Here is a 15,918-nt window from a genome sequence, read left to right on the forward strand (position 1 = left end):
GTTGGAGATGTCCCCATTGGGGAGTAGTGTTGTGTTAGTCTCTCTGTCTCTTCATTTTTTGTTTTTAACTTGCCTTTGCAAAGCCATGATCTTAACAGAACGGCATAGGAAAGAATGGATAATGGAATCATAGAATCATTAAGGTTGGAAGGGACTTTTGGAGATCATCTCGTCCAACCCCTTTGGAGGGTCACCTAGAGCGTGCTACACAGGATCGCATCCAAGCGGGTTTTGAGTATTCCAGAGAAAGAGATTCCACAATCTCTCTTGGCAGCCTGTTCCAGGACTCTGTCACCCTCACTGTGAAGGAATTTTTCCTTAAGTTCCTGTGGAACTTTTGGTGTGTCAGTTTGTGGCTATTTCCTCTTGCCTTGTGCTGGCCACCATTGAAAAAGGCTGGCCCCATCCTCCTCACTCCTATACACAGATTAGATCCCACCTCAGCCTTCTCTTTTTCAGGTTGAACAGGCCCAGCTCTCTCCGCTGGTGCAGGAGCCTTCAGGTCTCACCTGGCATTTAGATCTTTGGTATCTAGTAAAGCATCACTGGGTAGAGAGAAGAATTGGGTGCAGTACCTATGCAGTTCTCTGCTATTGCCCAGGGATAGGGTATTAGTATTATGCAGAGGTTTTTCACCCAAATGCTACCTCAGTCCATCCCCATTCTGCTTGAGCAATCTGTTGTGCTCTTCATGACTTTAACTTAAAGCCCCAAGGCCATTAAGCTTCATTAGGTGAAAAGAACCAAGTTCCGTGGCCTCCAGACTTCAGGTGTGGATTGGCACTGGTGTGTCCGGCAGTTTCTGCTGCTGCTTTGAGTAACTCCAGGCTCTGTGTCCTCTGGCTTGTGAACGTAGATTCAATTCTGGCAAGCAGCAAAGTTGGAGAAAACTTCTCCTTCACAGAGGAGAAAAGCAACATAGTCGACTCCGTCTGGTGGCTGAAATAGAAAAGTTGGGAGCAGGGAGACTTTGTGGCATCAGACCAGGAATTTACACATGAACACATCAACAGTAGGTTTGGGATTTCTCCCCATCCTTTCCTGATCCCAAATCTCTTTGCAGCATAGCTACCAACATGGTTTTGAAGGGCTGCTAACCAGTCCGGGTATTAGATCTCTACCTGTTTTTATTTTCAGATGCCCAAGAGACGTGTTTTTGGGCCTAAAGCATGTTGAAAAGCAGTACCCAGCCTCACTAAAGAGCCTGTCAGCAGGAAAAGTGTTTCCAAAGTCCTCCCGCTGCATTGCAGCGGCTTTAAAATTGCATTAGCCAGATACGTTTAGCGGGTTTGTGCATGGAGAGTGTTATCCTCAATGATGGAGCAGTAAAATGTTGATGGTTTACTGGAATGGGACCTCACTGGCACTTTGCCTGCTCTTCACTGTTTTCCAGACCAGAGCTCCTGGCTGAGGGAATTAAGGAGACCTCTTCTGACAGCCCAGGAGCCAAAGGTAGGTCCTGAAATGCACAGTAGTTAATGATGAGTTGCAAGGGGAACATGAGCCTCTACCTGTCATTCCTTCCCTTGCTGCGTCATTTTTGGCCTGTATGGTAATCTGGCCCAATTTGGCCACATTTTGGCCCTGGTGTTTGGGGCCTCTGGAAATTGCTTCCTTGTGTCATCTTCTCTGGTTGGGCTGAAAACACTAATTTCTGTCCTCTCCCTTGTCCTGGCAGCTGGTGAGAGGGACACCAGTGACCCAGTCGGTGATGATGTGGTGAAGAGACAGGGCTTCCAAGGTGAGAACGGGCAGAGTGTGTGAGCCCCCTCTGTGCCCCACGGCTTTCAGTCCCATGGTCTTCATCACGCTTGCCACCTTCAGCACATGGACCATTTGATGGCTGGTTGCATTGGTAGAGGCTCGAAGCATGGCTGGGTGGGAGAAAAGAAAAGGAGGAGATGAGATGAGAAGATAGGAGACCAAACAGAAAGGCTAAGATGGAGCCAAGCACCGCTGGGGTGGACAGTCCCCCAGACTAGTGACAAGAAGTGCACAGTGCCCTAATTAAACTGCTCTGGTTATCATGTAGTCTGACCTTGCAAAACACAAAATGAAGTCTCCTAAACCTCGCGTTTTGTCCCTTTGTGGCGTTTGCACTGGGATGGTATTTGTGAATCCCATGTATGGCCTGTGCAGACGTGCGGAGCCAGCACAAGGGCTGGTCGAGAGCCCCAGCAGCCCCCTGGCCCACTGAAGGTTTTTGGATCCGTTCTTGATTTCATTTTGTTTTAATGTCAGCAATTATCTCAGTTGCATCTTCGATTTCATGCAGCTTTTATTCATAGCAGTTGGGGGTGGGGGAACGCATTTCTGTTTAGATTATTTTTAAGGACTTTGAATGGCCTACTCCAGAGATTAGCTAATTGCGAGATAAGGACTTTCCTATAATTAGAAAATCATATTACTTAAAAGTCACAGAGTGCCTTTTAATTTAACAGCAGAAGTCCATAATTGTTTTTTTATTTTACAGAAAATTATGATGCCAGGCTTTCCAGAATAGACATCGCTAACACACTGCGGGAGCAAGTCCAGGACCTGTTCAATAAGAAATATGGTGAGAGCGCAGCGTGGGAGTTCTCTGCTCCCTTCCTCCCTGCATCTTTTTCCTGCCTCCTTTTTACTCCCCATCCCTCCATTGCATGTTGATACTCCCTGGCCAGGGGGTTCTGTTCACCCTCCCCTCTGCATCGGGAGCCACCCCTCTGTCCCCAGGATGATGGCCTCCAAGTGTTGATCCTTGACCCACACGCTCCACCTTGCTGGGCTCAGCATGACGCTTTGGGAACATCCCCGGGGACACCAGCCATCCCAGAGCCCCTTGGCATCACACGTGCATGCACCTTGCTTTCCTTCCAGGGGAAGCCTTGGGAATCAAGTATCCCGTGCAAGTGCCCTACAAGCGGATCAAGAGCAACCCGGGCTCGGTGATCATCGAAGGGCTGCCCCCCGGCATCCCCTTCCGCAAGCCGTGCACCTTCGGCTCCCAGAACCTGGAGCGAATATTGGCCGTGGCTGACAAGATCAAGTTCACCGTGACGAGGTGCGTGCCTGCGGTGCCGCTCGCTGCTGGAGGGCGGCACGCGCTCCACACTCATCCTCTCCCTGCCCTTCCACTCTACATCTTCCTGTTTCTTTTCCTTTTTTTTGCAGGCCTTTCCAAGGACTCATCCCCAAACCCGGTAAGCGCTTTTTGCCTACGCGATGCCCCGACTTGGCTCTTGGTGGCGGTGAGGGGGGCCCGGTGCTGGCGGGATGCGCTCGTGCTGGTGGCCTCTGTGCACTTCCCAGTTGAGTGATGTTGGGTGCACGGGTGACGTTTTCCCTGCCCTAGGCAGCCGCCCACCCACTGCGTCCTGCCGTTTTTTCCTTGTGTTTCTCCAAGAGCAGGAAGGGCAGGAATCTGCATCCTACATTTAGGTGGAAAAATTGAAATGCAGGTATTGAGGGGGGGGGGAAGAAAAAAAGCCTTCCCAGCACGCAGGAGGAGCACTGGGTTTGCTCATGCTCTTCTGAGGATGCTGCTTTGAGCCAGGCCCCAGAAGCTGGACTGTGAAAAGGGTCTCATGGGGACGTTCCCCTTGCCCGTGCACTGCTGCAATAGCTCAGTGCCTTGCTGACTCTCCAGAAGAGCGAGCTTGCTGTTGGAATTGTGGTTAAAAACCCGTCTCTGTTCTAAACGTGTGTAATTACAACTGTTGGAAGAGCACAGATGGGTGCAAAAAGAGTTGTCTTCGTTATTGATGGCTTTCCGTTTCCTTGGCCAGCCTCCATGGAGATGGCACAATTTGGGGAAGAAAAATACAGCAGACAGGAAAACATTTATTATATACTGTTACTGGCAACTGGAGGGGAAAAAAAAGAAAAAAGAAAAAAAAATAGTGTTAGACGCCAGAGACAGCTCTGGCAAGAGATGATCCGTCTGAGAAATTCAGTCCAGGCCATGGTTTATGGGCTGATCCTCTGGATCCTATTTATTGCCCAGGCAATTCCCTGGAGAGGATCCAAGAGACCTCCCCTGGCCCGGGATGGAAGTTCTTGCTTTTGGATCCAAAGCGCCACAATCCCAGACAGTTCCCATCAGCTGGATCGCAAAGGAGCCTGCCATGACATATGTGTGTTGACGGGCTCCAGTTTGCCGTGGAGCCGCAGGGACTGGCTTTTGGAGCAAACCGAATCCTACCCACTCCTCCAGCCACATCTTGTCCTCCCGTTCCTGTGCAGCGACACGCGCAGTTACCTTAAGGGACACCCATCTGACACAAATCGTGCCGTTTTGGAGCACATCTGGAATGTCTTTCCAGCTGTTGCCTCTGGGTTTGCCCATGTGAGGGGGAAGCTGCAGAAATATTTTCTCCCAGGCTATTGCTTTGCCAGAGCAGCCCCTGGAAGTGGTCCCATAGTCCCTGCTCCTCTGTCCCCATCATGCGCTTAGCCCGGCATCACCAGTACTGCATCCCATCCTCACGGCTCTTGGGTTTGGTGGCAACTTTTGAGTAAAAACAGCTACAGATAGGAATTTCTTTCTTTTTCTTTCCTAAATTTGTTTTAGAGTGTTTGAGTAGCACCTCAATTTGTTTTAGACTATATCATATTTTTACCAAATCTTAGGAGGCAATTCAAGCACTTGAAATTATTTTATAATAACAAGCCTAGCACAGGAATATCTCTTCAATAAAATAAAGCTATTCTGATCTTTCCCCAACCGAAAAAAAAAAACTGGCAGCAATTAACCTCTCTCCCCCTCTACCATCCTATTATACATGTGTTGATGGTAGAAAGAGTGGTACCTGCACCACTTTTGCTTTGATTGCTTTTCATCTGCCTTAACAAAATTAATAATTTCAAAATAGCCATAGAGCGTAAAAAATGAAAGATGGGGGAAGTTGTCATGTTTTGTATTAAAATGGAGTTATGTAAAATTGATCCCAACAGACATGTGTCCTTGTCATTAGAAGAAAAATGATGCAAATCATTTTATTTTGCAAAATAACATTAAAATAAAAGGTGATATTTACACACCCTCATTCCCTGCCACAGATGAGCTTGCAAAAGCCATTAAGTGCTAGAAAGTCCAGGCGACTTCTTTATAAATGTACCTGGATTTCTACTTTTGTGGTTCTGCTGAATTTTGCATCAATAATACCTGTTGTAAATGAGACAAAAAAACAAGTGCATACAAAATTTTCTTTAAAAACACACTTCAGGGGCAGTAGTTACCTGGTCATTAAAGCTTTGGGTTATGCTTGCAGTGAGCACGGAGGGGTGTCTATGCAGGGACCTGCAGGGATGCACAGAGCCGGGCTCCTTCGCCACATTTTTTGGAGCAGCAATTTTTTTTAAGTATTGCAGGAGTGCATAACAGGATTGCAATGCGCTGCTGAGGGCCTCACCCTCTTTTTCTTTTCCTTTTTTTTTTCTTTCTTGAGATTATCTGTAATTTTGCTGTCAAGATGCTATCGCTCCCCTAACGGGTTGCAAACGCGTGGGTGAGACTCGCAGTGCTCGGAAGGAGAGCTTGTGTGCAGAGCTGGCGATTTCTGCATTTGAAGGAGACGTTTTGGGGGGTGAAGCCATTTCTGGAAAAAAACCACCCCAACTAGGTGGTTTAGACCCTGGGGGATGCCCTGTGCAGAGCACCTCAGGCCCTGAGCAAGCACAGCCCCCGTGGCCTTTAGGGAATTCCATTTGTTTTCCAGTTTTCCTTCTCCCTGTCAATGCTATCGATTCTGTGCAAAAGACCATCAAAATGCTTTTTGAAAAGGCTCAGGCTCTTGGTGCCAAACCAGAAGTTAGGAGCACAGCATTGGAGCTCCAGCACTGCCCGTGCAGATTCTCCTCTCGTTTCTTCCTTTCCTGTGGTGTGAAGAAACAAAACAGGCTTAATTTGAGCCTTTGAAAAAAAAATCAAGCATAGGTAATCTAGCAAAAAAGAGAAGGAGAAAGAAAAAACTTACTGTATGTTAATTTTTGTGTGCTTTGATTGAAAATGTACGCCAGCTCCATCTGTCCTATTCCCCAAACTGCTTACCGCCCTGATAGGTTATTTCCCATACTCCAGTTAATAAAGTAGGGCAGGCAGTGTTTTTTAATTAAAAAAACACATATCCAGGCATCTTTTTTTTTTTTTTAATCACAAGACTTGGATGAGCCGTAGCTCCCATTTGAAACTCCTAACAGAAAAAGGGATCTGAGTAGAGTGGGTTTCACTCCTTGCCTTGTCCTAAGCCCAGATATGTGGGCTTCCTTCATCTCTCTATCACAATATTTAACCCTTGCGAGGGCGGTCAGGTTATTGTTGCTTCTTATCTGCCTTCCTTTGTTGCAGGATGAGTATTTGTTCTTGGCGTGAAGGTGATGGATTGCTCTTTTTGGTCTGAACATGGAAAATCAAGCAGTGAAAGCCGATAGTTTTGTAAAGCCCAAATTTTTTTCTTAAAGGCATCTTAAGCACCTGGTGCTTGTCCTCTGCAATTCAGACCATCCTTCTCTGCCTTTGCTTCCCTGTTTCTCTTTGCCTGTGCCACCTCTTCACCCACATCAGATAGTCCCAGGCCCTGAAGTCCCTCTGCTCTTGCTCAATCCGTTTCCTTTGGAGAACTGTGGTAGCCCCTTTTCTCCTGCACTGGTGTGGCACGTGGTGATGGAACCTGGTCCTGCCCATGCGTGTAGTGATGGACCATGCTCTGGACCGTGCTTGGAGTGGTGGGGCTGTGCTCCAGCCAACACATGCCGGTGGGGCTGTCCTCCTGCTCATGAACGTGCTCGCTTCCTCGGGAGCGAGCTTCCTTCATCTGCTTTAACTCACAAATTTACCCTCCTTTTGGGGCAGTCCGCCCTTGGAGGCTTTGGTCTGGATGGGACAGGATGGGGTGATGGAGCTGCTTGCCTCTCCCTGCTAGATGGGGTGGGTGCAAGGACCTGCAGCAAAAATAGCTCAGCAAAAACCCATGGGACGCCTGGTCACGATGCCAGAGGGCCTTGGGGACCGCAGTGATTTTAAGCGGTTAAGGACAGGGCCATCCTGGGTTTTGATTTTGTTTTGTGAACAAGAAAAACAAACTCTAGCACTCATTGCTCTCTTTTTCTTTCTCTCCTTTTTTTTTTTTTTTTCTTCTTTTAACTCATGCTGTAGCCCCTAGACGGATAACGTCACTGGAAAAAGCGTATGCGGCCTTGAATGGTACGTAGCTCAGCTGATGCATCGTAGATGGTAGCAGACAAGAAATGCACTTGTGTTTTAATGCAGGAATGGAAGGGTGTTAAAAGGCCCCGGTGCCAGGTATTTTCTCCTCCCTGCTCTGTTCCCCAGTAATACCCAGAACGGAACAATGCAGAATGTGCTTAATGCTGGTTCTTGTGGCCAATCTCATATGCACCCCTGAGCTCTTCTCACTGCAGCCCCAGCACCAGGGCTGGCTCTGCTCTGGGCAAACTGCTCTGACCAGTTACACTTAGCTCCTCCATGTATTTATCTGATTAATCTGTTAAAAAAAAAAAAAGCCCCTCTGCAATTCATAGCAGGCAGTTTGGGGGATGCTTTGCATTAATCCACACAGCGGAGTGGAGCATGCTCCATGAGCTCGGCTTATTTAATGATTTAAGGAGGAAAGGAGAGCTTGCCTGCTGTGCAGCCCTTGCATGACACGCTGTGCCAGTGCAGCTGCCCTTGGAAGAGCTGGGCTTATTCGTATCAGCGCGTGATCTGCCCCGTGTCTGGGTGCTGCTTGCATGTGCCTGCATGTTCCTGGCTGCATGCAGCTAACGTGTGCGTCAGGCTGATTCACACTGTGCTTAAAGCTGTGTCACTGTGGAGTAACCCCCTTGTGCTTCGCGGGTTTGCTCCAGATTCCCACTGGGGTGGCTGGATTTGCGCTCTGACAAGGTGATGGAGGACAAGAGGCATTGTGTGTTTGTCCTTGCGCAGTTCAGGGCCCGCCAAGGGCCTGTGTTGGCTGTGTGCACCCTTGAAATGAGCGGGAGAAGGAAGAACGTGCGCGAGGCTACCAAAACCTGAGCCGCTTTTGCAGCGAGGGATGTTATTTCGCTAAGGGGAGTTTGTAAAGCACACGCAAGCAGCAGGGAATGGCTGTTGTGGGCACCAGGGGGATTGCTAACCACTTCTGCCCATCCTGGTGCTGATGGGTCTTCGTTGTCGTGGGCATTGCTGCTGTTCGTAGCAGCCAGGCTGTACCCTGGTCCATTCATGGTTTAGTGCATGTGGAAACAGAAGCCACTGAGTTACATGTTGGATGCAAACACAGATGCCTTGATCTGCTGGGAAGACAGCAGTGGGCAAGTTTTTCTGAAGAGCCTCTGCCTGGGTTCTAATGGGAGCAAGGTGAGGGATCGAGGCTGCAGTGGGAGCCCGCATGCGTGGCTGAGGAGAGGACTTCAGTCTGTTGTCTCCTTACCAAGCAGCGCTCGCATATAAAGGCCAGCAAACTGGCTGCTGCCTTTTGCTTGCATGAAAGAAAAGCAGATAGCACAGTTTCGAACCCGAACGCGTGTGTTCCCCTGCTTTAATAGTGCAGACGTGGTTGTACAGGAGCTCCCCTCCACGCTTCCTCTCCACCTTCTCCGTTGTGCGTGCTCAGTTTGAGCCCCGTTTGGCTTTTGATGAGCTGAGGTCATGAGATGGGAGTGGAGGCTGCCCCATCCCTGCTGCCACTGCAGGGTTGGCTCGCTCGGACCATTAGTGGCAAGGAAGGAGTTCTGGCATTTCTCAGGGAAGAGGAACCACTGCAAAACTAAGCAAATGGAAACACATCAGTAGGATGTTTCTTTCTTTGTCTGCTACCATCTATACATCCATATGGCTGCATACACACATCCAAGGAACTGAGCATAAGTGACGAGGAGGGTGCAGAGGGAGCCCGCAGGGACCAGTGCCCAGGGCCTGCTGCAGCCCCGGCAATGGCACCTGTAGGCAGGTGGCAGAGAGGAGAATCTTGATGCTTTCTGTAAATCAGAGCTCCTCAGGGACTCCTGGTCTACTCTACCCTACCTTATTCTACTGTATTCTATATTTTCTATTCATTTTTCTTTGCTAGATCCCCTTCAGTTTCTCTTACTGCAGTTTCTGGAGTGCTACTTGGTCTTGAGGTTTCTTTACAGAAACATCTCCCTTTCTCCTAATTACACACGGACCTACCAGACTCTTATCTTCCAGATGCAGTTGCTCCGAGCAGCAGCTCCTGGCAGGGCATACGATTCCGTGGGGATCACAGGGGCATGGAGTGCAGCTTGGCCAAACCACGGGGTTTGTGCTGTGAGCCTGGTAATGGTTGGATCCTGCTCAAAAGCCCAGCTTTGCAAGGCAGGAACTTGTACAGGATTGTCAACTTGTGTTTAAAACAAAATTTCAAGCTGTATGGTTGTTGAGCGACCTTAAAAACGCAGTCTAGGGCAGCATAAAAGCAAAGGAAAACAATTAAATCATGACTATTATTGTTGTTACTATTACTGCTGTTATTCTTAATCTTGTGTTTCCTGGAGCACCGAAATTGAGGTATTGGGAAGGACTAAACTGAGAGGAGCAGGCAGTGCTGCAAGCCCAATTTACCCAACGCCTTTGCATTCGTGTGTAAAGGGCCCCCATTAAAAGCTTATTTTGCACCACTGGCAGTGCAACTGCCGTGTTGCAGGTGCATCAAGGAGCAGGCATTAATAGGAAAAGCAGCCCCCAAATGCTTGCATGGGGTGCAGAGTAGCCCCCAAAATGCTTGCGTTGAGTGCCAGGGCTGCTGGATTGTTGTGCTCTTTGCTGAGCTCGCTGTAAATAAGTAGCCAAATTAAAATCCCGTGTAATCTTGGCAGCAGCACATCCTCGGTCCCCCCGCCTGTGCTTTCCAGCTCCCAGACGGCGCTGCAGCGGCGGCTGCGTGTGATTGTGGGCGGGCTGCTCGGCTGCTCCGTGCCGCTGTGCGTCTCCGCGTTGTGTAGGTGAACTACAAGGAGACACGGAAAAGATCGTTCCAGCTGCTCCTTTCTCTCTGTAGTGTGGAAAAGCTTTAAAAGGGCCAGGTACTGAAGGCAGGCAGTGCCCGGAGCCTCCCCAAGGATGCGGAATAGCTGGGGAGAAGTCTACTGGCACAGTCACATCGTTTAAGATGAGAGAATAGAGGAAACTGTTTGGCATGATGAGGATAATTAAAAAAGCTAGTAAAGCCAAGCTGATTATATGGCGTATTATAAAACAATACTGTACTTAAGAGCCTGGCTATAAAATTGCTATCTCATTCCTTGATATCACTTGTGGGAGCGTTTGTGACACTGAGGGCCTGAGTCTCTGTAGCTTTGCATATTTTGCAGTCATTTATAGCACCGCAAAGTGGATGTAAAATGCTATCAGCCGTGTAAGCGCGTGGCAAATGCAGATTTGGCAGCGTTTTATAGCTACTTTGCACAGCTCTGGAAGGTGACACAAGGTGCAAGCAAAGAGCAGCTGCGGCCGAAGGGTCCCTGCCTTGCCTTTGGGAAGGGGAGTGCCCTGGAGGGCAGCAGCACATCCCTTTGTACCACAGCGGGGTACAGCTTGCAGGGGCCAAAATGAATCCAGGTTTTTAGATCTTGCACCTTTTTTTGCTTTGCAGATGAGGATGATGCAAACAGGCTTGGAGAGAAGGTGATTCTTCGGGAACAAGTGAAAGAGCTTTTCAATGAAAAATACGGTGAGTTTCCCATCCGCACACATAGCAAAGTGAGTTTGTTTTTGCTGACAGCAGCCATAGTTAAAATTAATTACATTGAAGGCCTCTATTTATAGGACAAGCGCACAGCAGGCTGCTGCAGCACAGGTATCTTCACACTGCTTCACGTTTCATCTTGTCCTTAGGGATGTTCCCATGTCTCAGTGCTGATCGCTGCGACTGTGACCTTCTCTTTGACATCTCCTCCTTGAAGAGGGGAGGGAAGGAGGAAAAATGCATTCAAAGAATAGGATTTGTTCTGTCTGGTGTCAACCTTGAATGCATTTTTAACATGCCCTGGGCCAGTGCAAGCAGTGGTGGGCACACTGAGCATGCCGGCGGTGCACAGAGCTCCTCGTAGGAAGCTTCTCCCACCCGCTCTGCCCCTGGGCTGCAGAGCAGGATCAAGCCCCGTGCAGCATGTGCAGAGGTGGGGCACAGTGTCTGCTGGAGCTGCCTCAGAAAAGCAGGTCAAGACACTGAGGATTTGAAAATACAGTTTGCAGGCTCCTTGCGTGCCTAGTTAAAAAGAACATCCTTCCTCACCAGTTGTTGGTGGAATGTTGTCATCTCCTGAGCTTGGCTGGTCCTGGTTAGACACCCCGGCCAGCCTGTCTTGGCAGCAGTAGCCCTGCATTTCAGAGGAACCTGCGTTTCCATGCGAGTCCTGGCATTGTGCAGATCCAAGCTTAGCTTTTTTTTCCTAAAAGCATTTGGAAAGCAAGGGCCTTGTGTTTTCTGATGTTGTTCAGAATCAGTCTCCTTCTGTCGGTGGGCTTCAAAACTTTCAACTCAACATTGAACTGTGCTGTTCCTAGCTTCTGGTAAGCACAGTTATTCCCGTTGGAACTATTTATTACACCCATAGGCTTGTAAGGACATGGGGAAACACATGCCTTGTGCCCCTGGCTTAATACTACACGCTGTGTCCCTGTGACCAGGCTGGGTAGGCTCTTCCTTGCTTGCCCCTCTGCAACTGCTTGCATAACCCCAGTGTTGTCCCAGGGGGGAGCAAACCTTGGGCTGAGGTTGTATGCGGAGTAACAGAATCAAAGAAGAGTTAGGGTTGAAAGGGACCTCTAGAGATCATCTAGTCCAACCTTCCTGCTCCAGCAGGGACACCCAGAGCGTGTGACACGATGTGCAACAGTGCTCTGACCCAGCACGTTGGCTTGCAACAGCTGCAGAGAAAAAGCAAGTGAGACGCGAAGTGAAGCCTAAGGAGCTGGGGGGCAGGGAGGGGAGCAGGCAGGCTCCTGTTTCAAGCATTTGTGTCCGCTGAGAAAGACGGAGTGTGATGGAAAGGGTGTGGGAGAGCCATGGGAGAGCACACGCACATACGGTCTGGCTGCTGCTGGAAGCCTTCCAGCTGAGAAATCAACAGCTATTTGCTAAATAATCACTGTGCCACTCTCTATTTATTGCTCCTAATCTATCTGCATGATGTGTTTATCGCATGTTAAGAGGCACAAGATTTGAGTCATGCCCCAGCTGCACAAGTGCGAAGGGGAAGGAGCTGCACTGAAGTTGCTAGGGGTTGTGCTCACAGGGGTGCTGGGTGTTTGAGGTTAAAAACGCAGCTCTGAGAGTCTGGCTCCTGCCTAGCAATCCCCATGGGTTTGCTTTAGTCTCCAATGAGCACGCTGTTTCAGAGTGTGGAGTTTTTGCATCTTTTTTTTACTGTAAAGTCATTTTTACCTCAAGTATTGCAGACTTGATATCCGTCAGGTGGGTTATGAGCCTAATCCAAGTGCTTCTGAACCCGCACCTGTGTCTTGCGCAAATGTGCTGATGAGACACAAAGTGCCAGGTGGGCTCGTGCAAGGTGGAGATCAGAGATGAGCTTTCTCTCAAGAAATGTAGCCCAGCAGCAACTTACACCTTCAGTGCGTAGGTTTGGGGCTTGCAAAAATGTGAGGCAAGAGCAGGTCTAACTACTCCTACCCTTCCCTTTCTTCCCTGGGGAAGCCTGGGAATGTCAGTGGGAAACGAGGGGGACTGGAAAGCTTTGGCTTGGGGCGGGAAAGGGCTGGGTTGGGGCTGCCATCCAGCCACGTGTCTCTAGCTGGGGGGCAGCTTTGGCAGCAGGACATGTTGGTGGCAGCCGTCGGCATGTGCGTGCTTGGAGATGACAGGTCTTTAAAATCACAAATGGTGGAAAGAGTGCAAGGAGGGTCTGGGAGAAACACAGAATGGTTGAGGTTGGAGGGGACCTCCTGAGATCATCTAGTCCAGATGCCCAGGATCACGTCCAGACAAGTTTGAATATTTTCAAGGAATGAAACTCCATAACCTCTCTGGGCAGCCTCTTCCAGTACTTTGTCACCCTCACAGTAAAGAAGCTTCTCCTTGTCTTCAAATGGAGCTTCCCATATATCAGTTTATGTCTGTTACCTCTTATCCTATTGCTGGGTATCACTGAATCCATTCCCATCCTCTCTACACCCTCCCTTCAGATACTTATACACATTAATAAGATCCCCCTCAGTCTTCTCCTCTTCAGGCTGACTCCCCCCAGCTCTCTCAGCCTTTCCTTGTCTGAGAAAATTCGCTCTATCCTGCCAGGCAGGAGTTACACAGGGTACCCAGAGAAATCAGCAGCCAAGTGTCAAAGGAAGTACTTTTTACATAGCATGTAATTAAATTGTGGTATTGTATTGCCACAGGGTGCAGCAGAAGCCAAAGGGAGCAACCACATGTGGCAATGGTGCTCTTCTACAGAGCAGAGTATGTGAAGGTTGGACTATAGCTCCTGTAAAATAGCCTTCAGAGAAAGATTTCAAGTAAGGAGTACGGGAGCAGTCAATAAATTGGTGTGCTGTGGCATAGAAATAGCTGAAATGGGGGGAAGGTTTTCCAGACGCTGATGGCAGTTCTTGTTCCGACCACTACCTCTGTCCTCTCTAGCAAATACTTTGCTGTTTACATTTCAAGGAAGGCTCATGGAGCGAGAGATGCAGTGTTGGGAAGAGCGTGATAAAGCTCCAGGGCAGGCTGCCTGGTTTGCCCGTAGTCACAGTCCCCATCCTCTACTCTGCCCTTCCAGGAGAAGCTCTGGGCTTGAACCGGCCCGTCATGGTGCCCTACAAACTCATCCGGGACAGTCCTGATGCCGTGGAGGTTACCGGCCTGCCAGATGACATCCCCTTCAGGAATCCCAACACCTACGACATCCATCGGCTGGAGAAGATCCTGAAGGCTCGCGAGAACATCCGCATGGTCATTATAAACCAACTCCAGTGAGTTTCCGTGGTTTGGGAACTGGGTCATTTTTCTGTTTGATAGATGTCCGCTGTGTTTCTCCAGCCAGTAAGCCACGATGATCCTGACTTGTCCCCTTGGCGTGTGAGAACCCGGAGATTTCAGGGCAGTTGGGGTGGCCACAGGTCAGCTTGCTCAGGTGAAAGGTGCCTGTTCCTCGCCCAAAGCTAGAGGGAAGGGAGTCCCACGTCTGCCAAGTCTGGAAGGAATCCCTGACAGTGGTGTTTTGCTGGGCTGCTTTCCCCAGGTGAACAGGGGAGGGGAGGTGATTCCTGTCCTCAAGAAGGGCCAGGAGGTGGCTTGGAGACCCTGCAGAACTACTGCAGGTCGCCCTGGGAGAGCCCCATCCCGGCTGCATCCCACATGTGGAATATGCAGTATCTCCTAACCCTCGCTGTCCTCCTCCTGCAGGCCTTTTGCCGAAATCTGCTCCGAGGCCAAACAAACAGGTAAGACTTTTTTCTCTTTCCCAGTTTATTCACTGGCTAAACCCCTTAAATTGACTCTTGTTTATGAGCCGAGCTGCTGAGGAAAGCAGGTTGTCTGATCTCCCTGTGTGCATCCCTCTGTCCCATCCTCCCCAAGAAACTCCCACCCATTTTTTAACCAAACGTGTCGGAATTAGCACCCCTGTGGATAATTAAGATCTTACAAGTGGAGGAGGGGTGGTGCCTCGTGTCCCCGCTTTGGGAAGACGCGGGTGCGTTTTCGCAGGGGTCCATGGAAGGAGCCTCCCTGCCTCCTCACAGCCCCTCGCTGAACTCCTCGGCATTCGGGTGCCCCACCTGTCCCCTCTTTCCCTTCAGACAAAGACAGCAGCATTCCCAAGCGGAAGCGGAAGCGGATCTCCGAAGGGAACTCCGTATCTTCATCGTCCTCCTCTTCCTCCTCCTCCTCTTCCAACATGGAGTCTACGTCCTCCACAAATCAGATCTCACTTGTGGTAAAGCCTTCCAAATATTAAGCGGGTTACTGCCTACCTATCTTTCCGCCTCAGGATGCCGCGCTCTGCTCTCCACGAACCAGCAGCACTTCCTTTCGCTTGACACTCTGTATAAAAAGTGCAATGTAAAATGGGCCCGACCGGGTCTGGCGAAGGAGGAGGACGCAGCTCGGGGCTGCCTTGTCCCTCGGGGTTGCTGGGGCTGGCGCGTGGCCCTTGAGCTCCGGTTGTCCTGGGAGAGCCTGCATCGGGTAGCAGATCGCAGCTGTAGGAAACACTTGGTGGAGTCAGTGGACGTGCAGACCTGTTCTCCCTCAGGGTTTGGCTTGAGTCCTGTGTGACACCAAGCGCTAGGAAAACAAGGAAAAAAAAAAAGCAAAAAGGAGAGAAATACCAACCTAAAAGGCTTTTGTTGGGTTTCCTGATGGTGCTTTCATTTTTGGGTTGGTTCTTTAATCTTCTTTGGAAAGTGGGAGCAACAGCCCGTGTCTGAACGTGTCAGAGATGTGATGTATGCATGTTTTTGTGTTGTGTCCTAACAGAGACTTTTGCCTTCTTTTCTCTCCCTCTCTTTCAGCAATGGCCCATGTACATGTTAGACTATGGTGGTCTAAACGTCCAGATCCCAGGACCTATTAACTATTAGACCTCAAAACCGAATAAGAACCTCAAATGAAAGAATAAATAAATAAATGTAATTTATGTAAAAAGTGTATATTCCAATATGTATCAATGCCTTTTAGTTTTTCCAATGATTTTTACACTATATTCCTGCCATCAAGGCCTTTTTAAATAAAAATAAAAAGTGTTGCCTTGCTCTTAAAAGTACTTATTTTATTACATATATTATTGAATTTTGAATTGCATTTGTAGGTAAGTGTAAGCACAGGAGGACACCTCCAGACAGACAGCTGCAAACTTTGTCATGCTTTGGCTGCTCAATAAAGTCTTTAGTGTCATCAGTGTTTGAAACCAAGAAGTTTGACATGCTTTAGTACTTCCTTTGCTCATGGTGCCTTCAGT

At 49.1% G+C, this 15,918-nt stretch overlaps 1 protein-coding gene across 1 annotated transcript in view; it reads left to right on the top strand.

The window, feature by feature from the left end:
• GTF2IRD1 (GTF2I repeat domain containing 1) overlaps positions 1–15,645 on the top strand; it is a 43,729-nt gene extending 28,084 nt beyond the window's left edge. Inside the window, exons 17-27 of the mRNA XM_026050204.1 lie at positions 1,394–1,452; positions 1,679–1,741; positions 2,474–2,557; positions 2,860–3,043; positions 3,154–3,182; positions 7,136–7,183; positions 10,596–10,673; positions 13,738–13,930; positions 14,364–14,401; positions 14,759–14,895; positions 15,473–15,645. Coding sequence (XP_025905989.1) covers positions 1,394–1,452; positions 1,679–1,741; positions 2,474–2,557; positions 2,860–3,043; positions 3,154–3,182; positions 7,136–7,183; positions 10,596–10,673; positions 13,738–13,930; positions 14,364–14,401; positions 14,759–14,895; positions 15,473–15,541 — 982 coding nt within the window. The 3' untranslated portion in view covers positions 15,542–15,645. The remainder of the gene's footprint in view (positions 1–1,393; positions 1,453–1,678; positions 1,742–2,473; positions 2,558–2,859; positions 3,044–3,153; positions 3,183–7,135; positions 7,184–10,595; positions 10,674–13,737; positions 13,931–14,363; positions 14,402–14,758; positions 14,896–15,472) is intronic.
• Positions 15,646–15,918: the final 273 nt, after the last annotated feature.

The sequence above is a fragment of the Nothoprocta perdicaria genome, unplaced genomic scaffold (genome assembly GCF_003342845.1).
Source record: "Nothoprocta perdicaria isolate Ctin4 unplaced genomic scaffold, notPer1 scaffold_66, whole genome shotgun sequence".
Taxonomy (NCBI): Eukaryota; Metazoa; Chordata; class Aves; order Tinamiformes; family Tinamidae; genus Nothoprocta; species Nothoprocta perdicaria.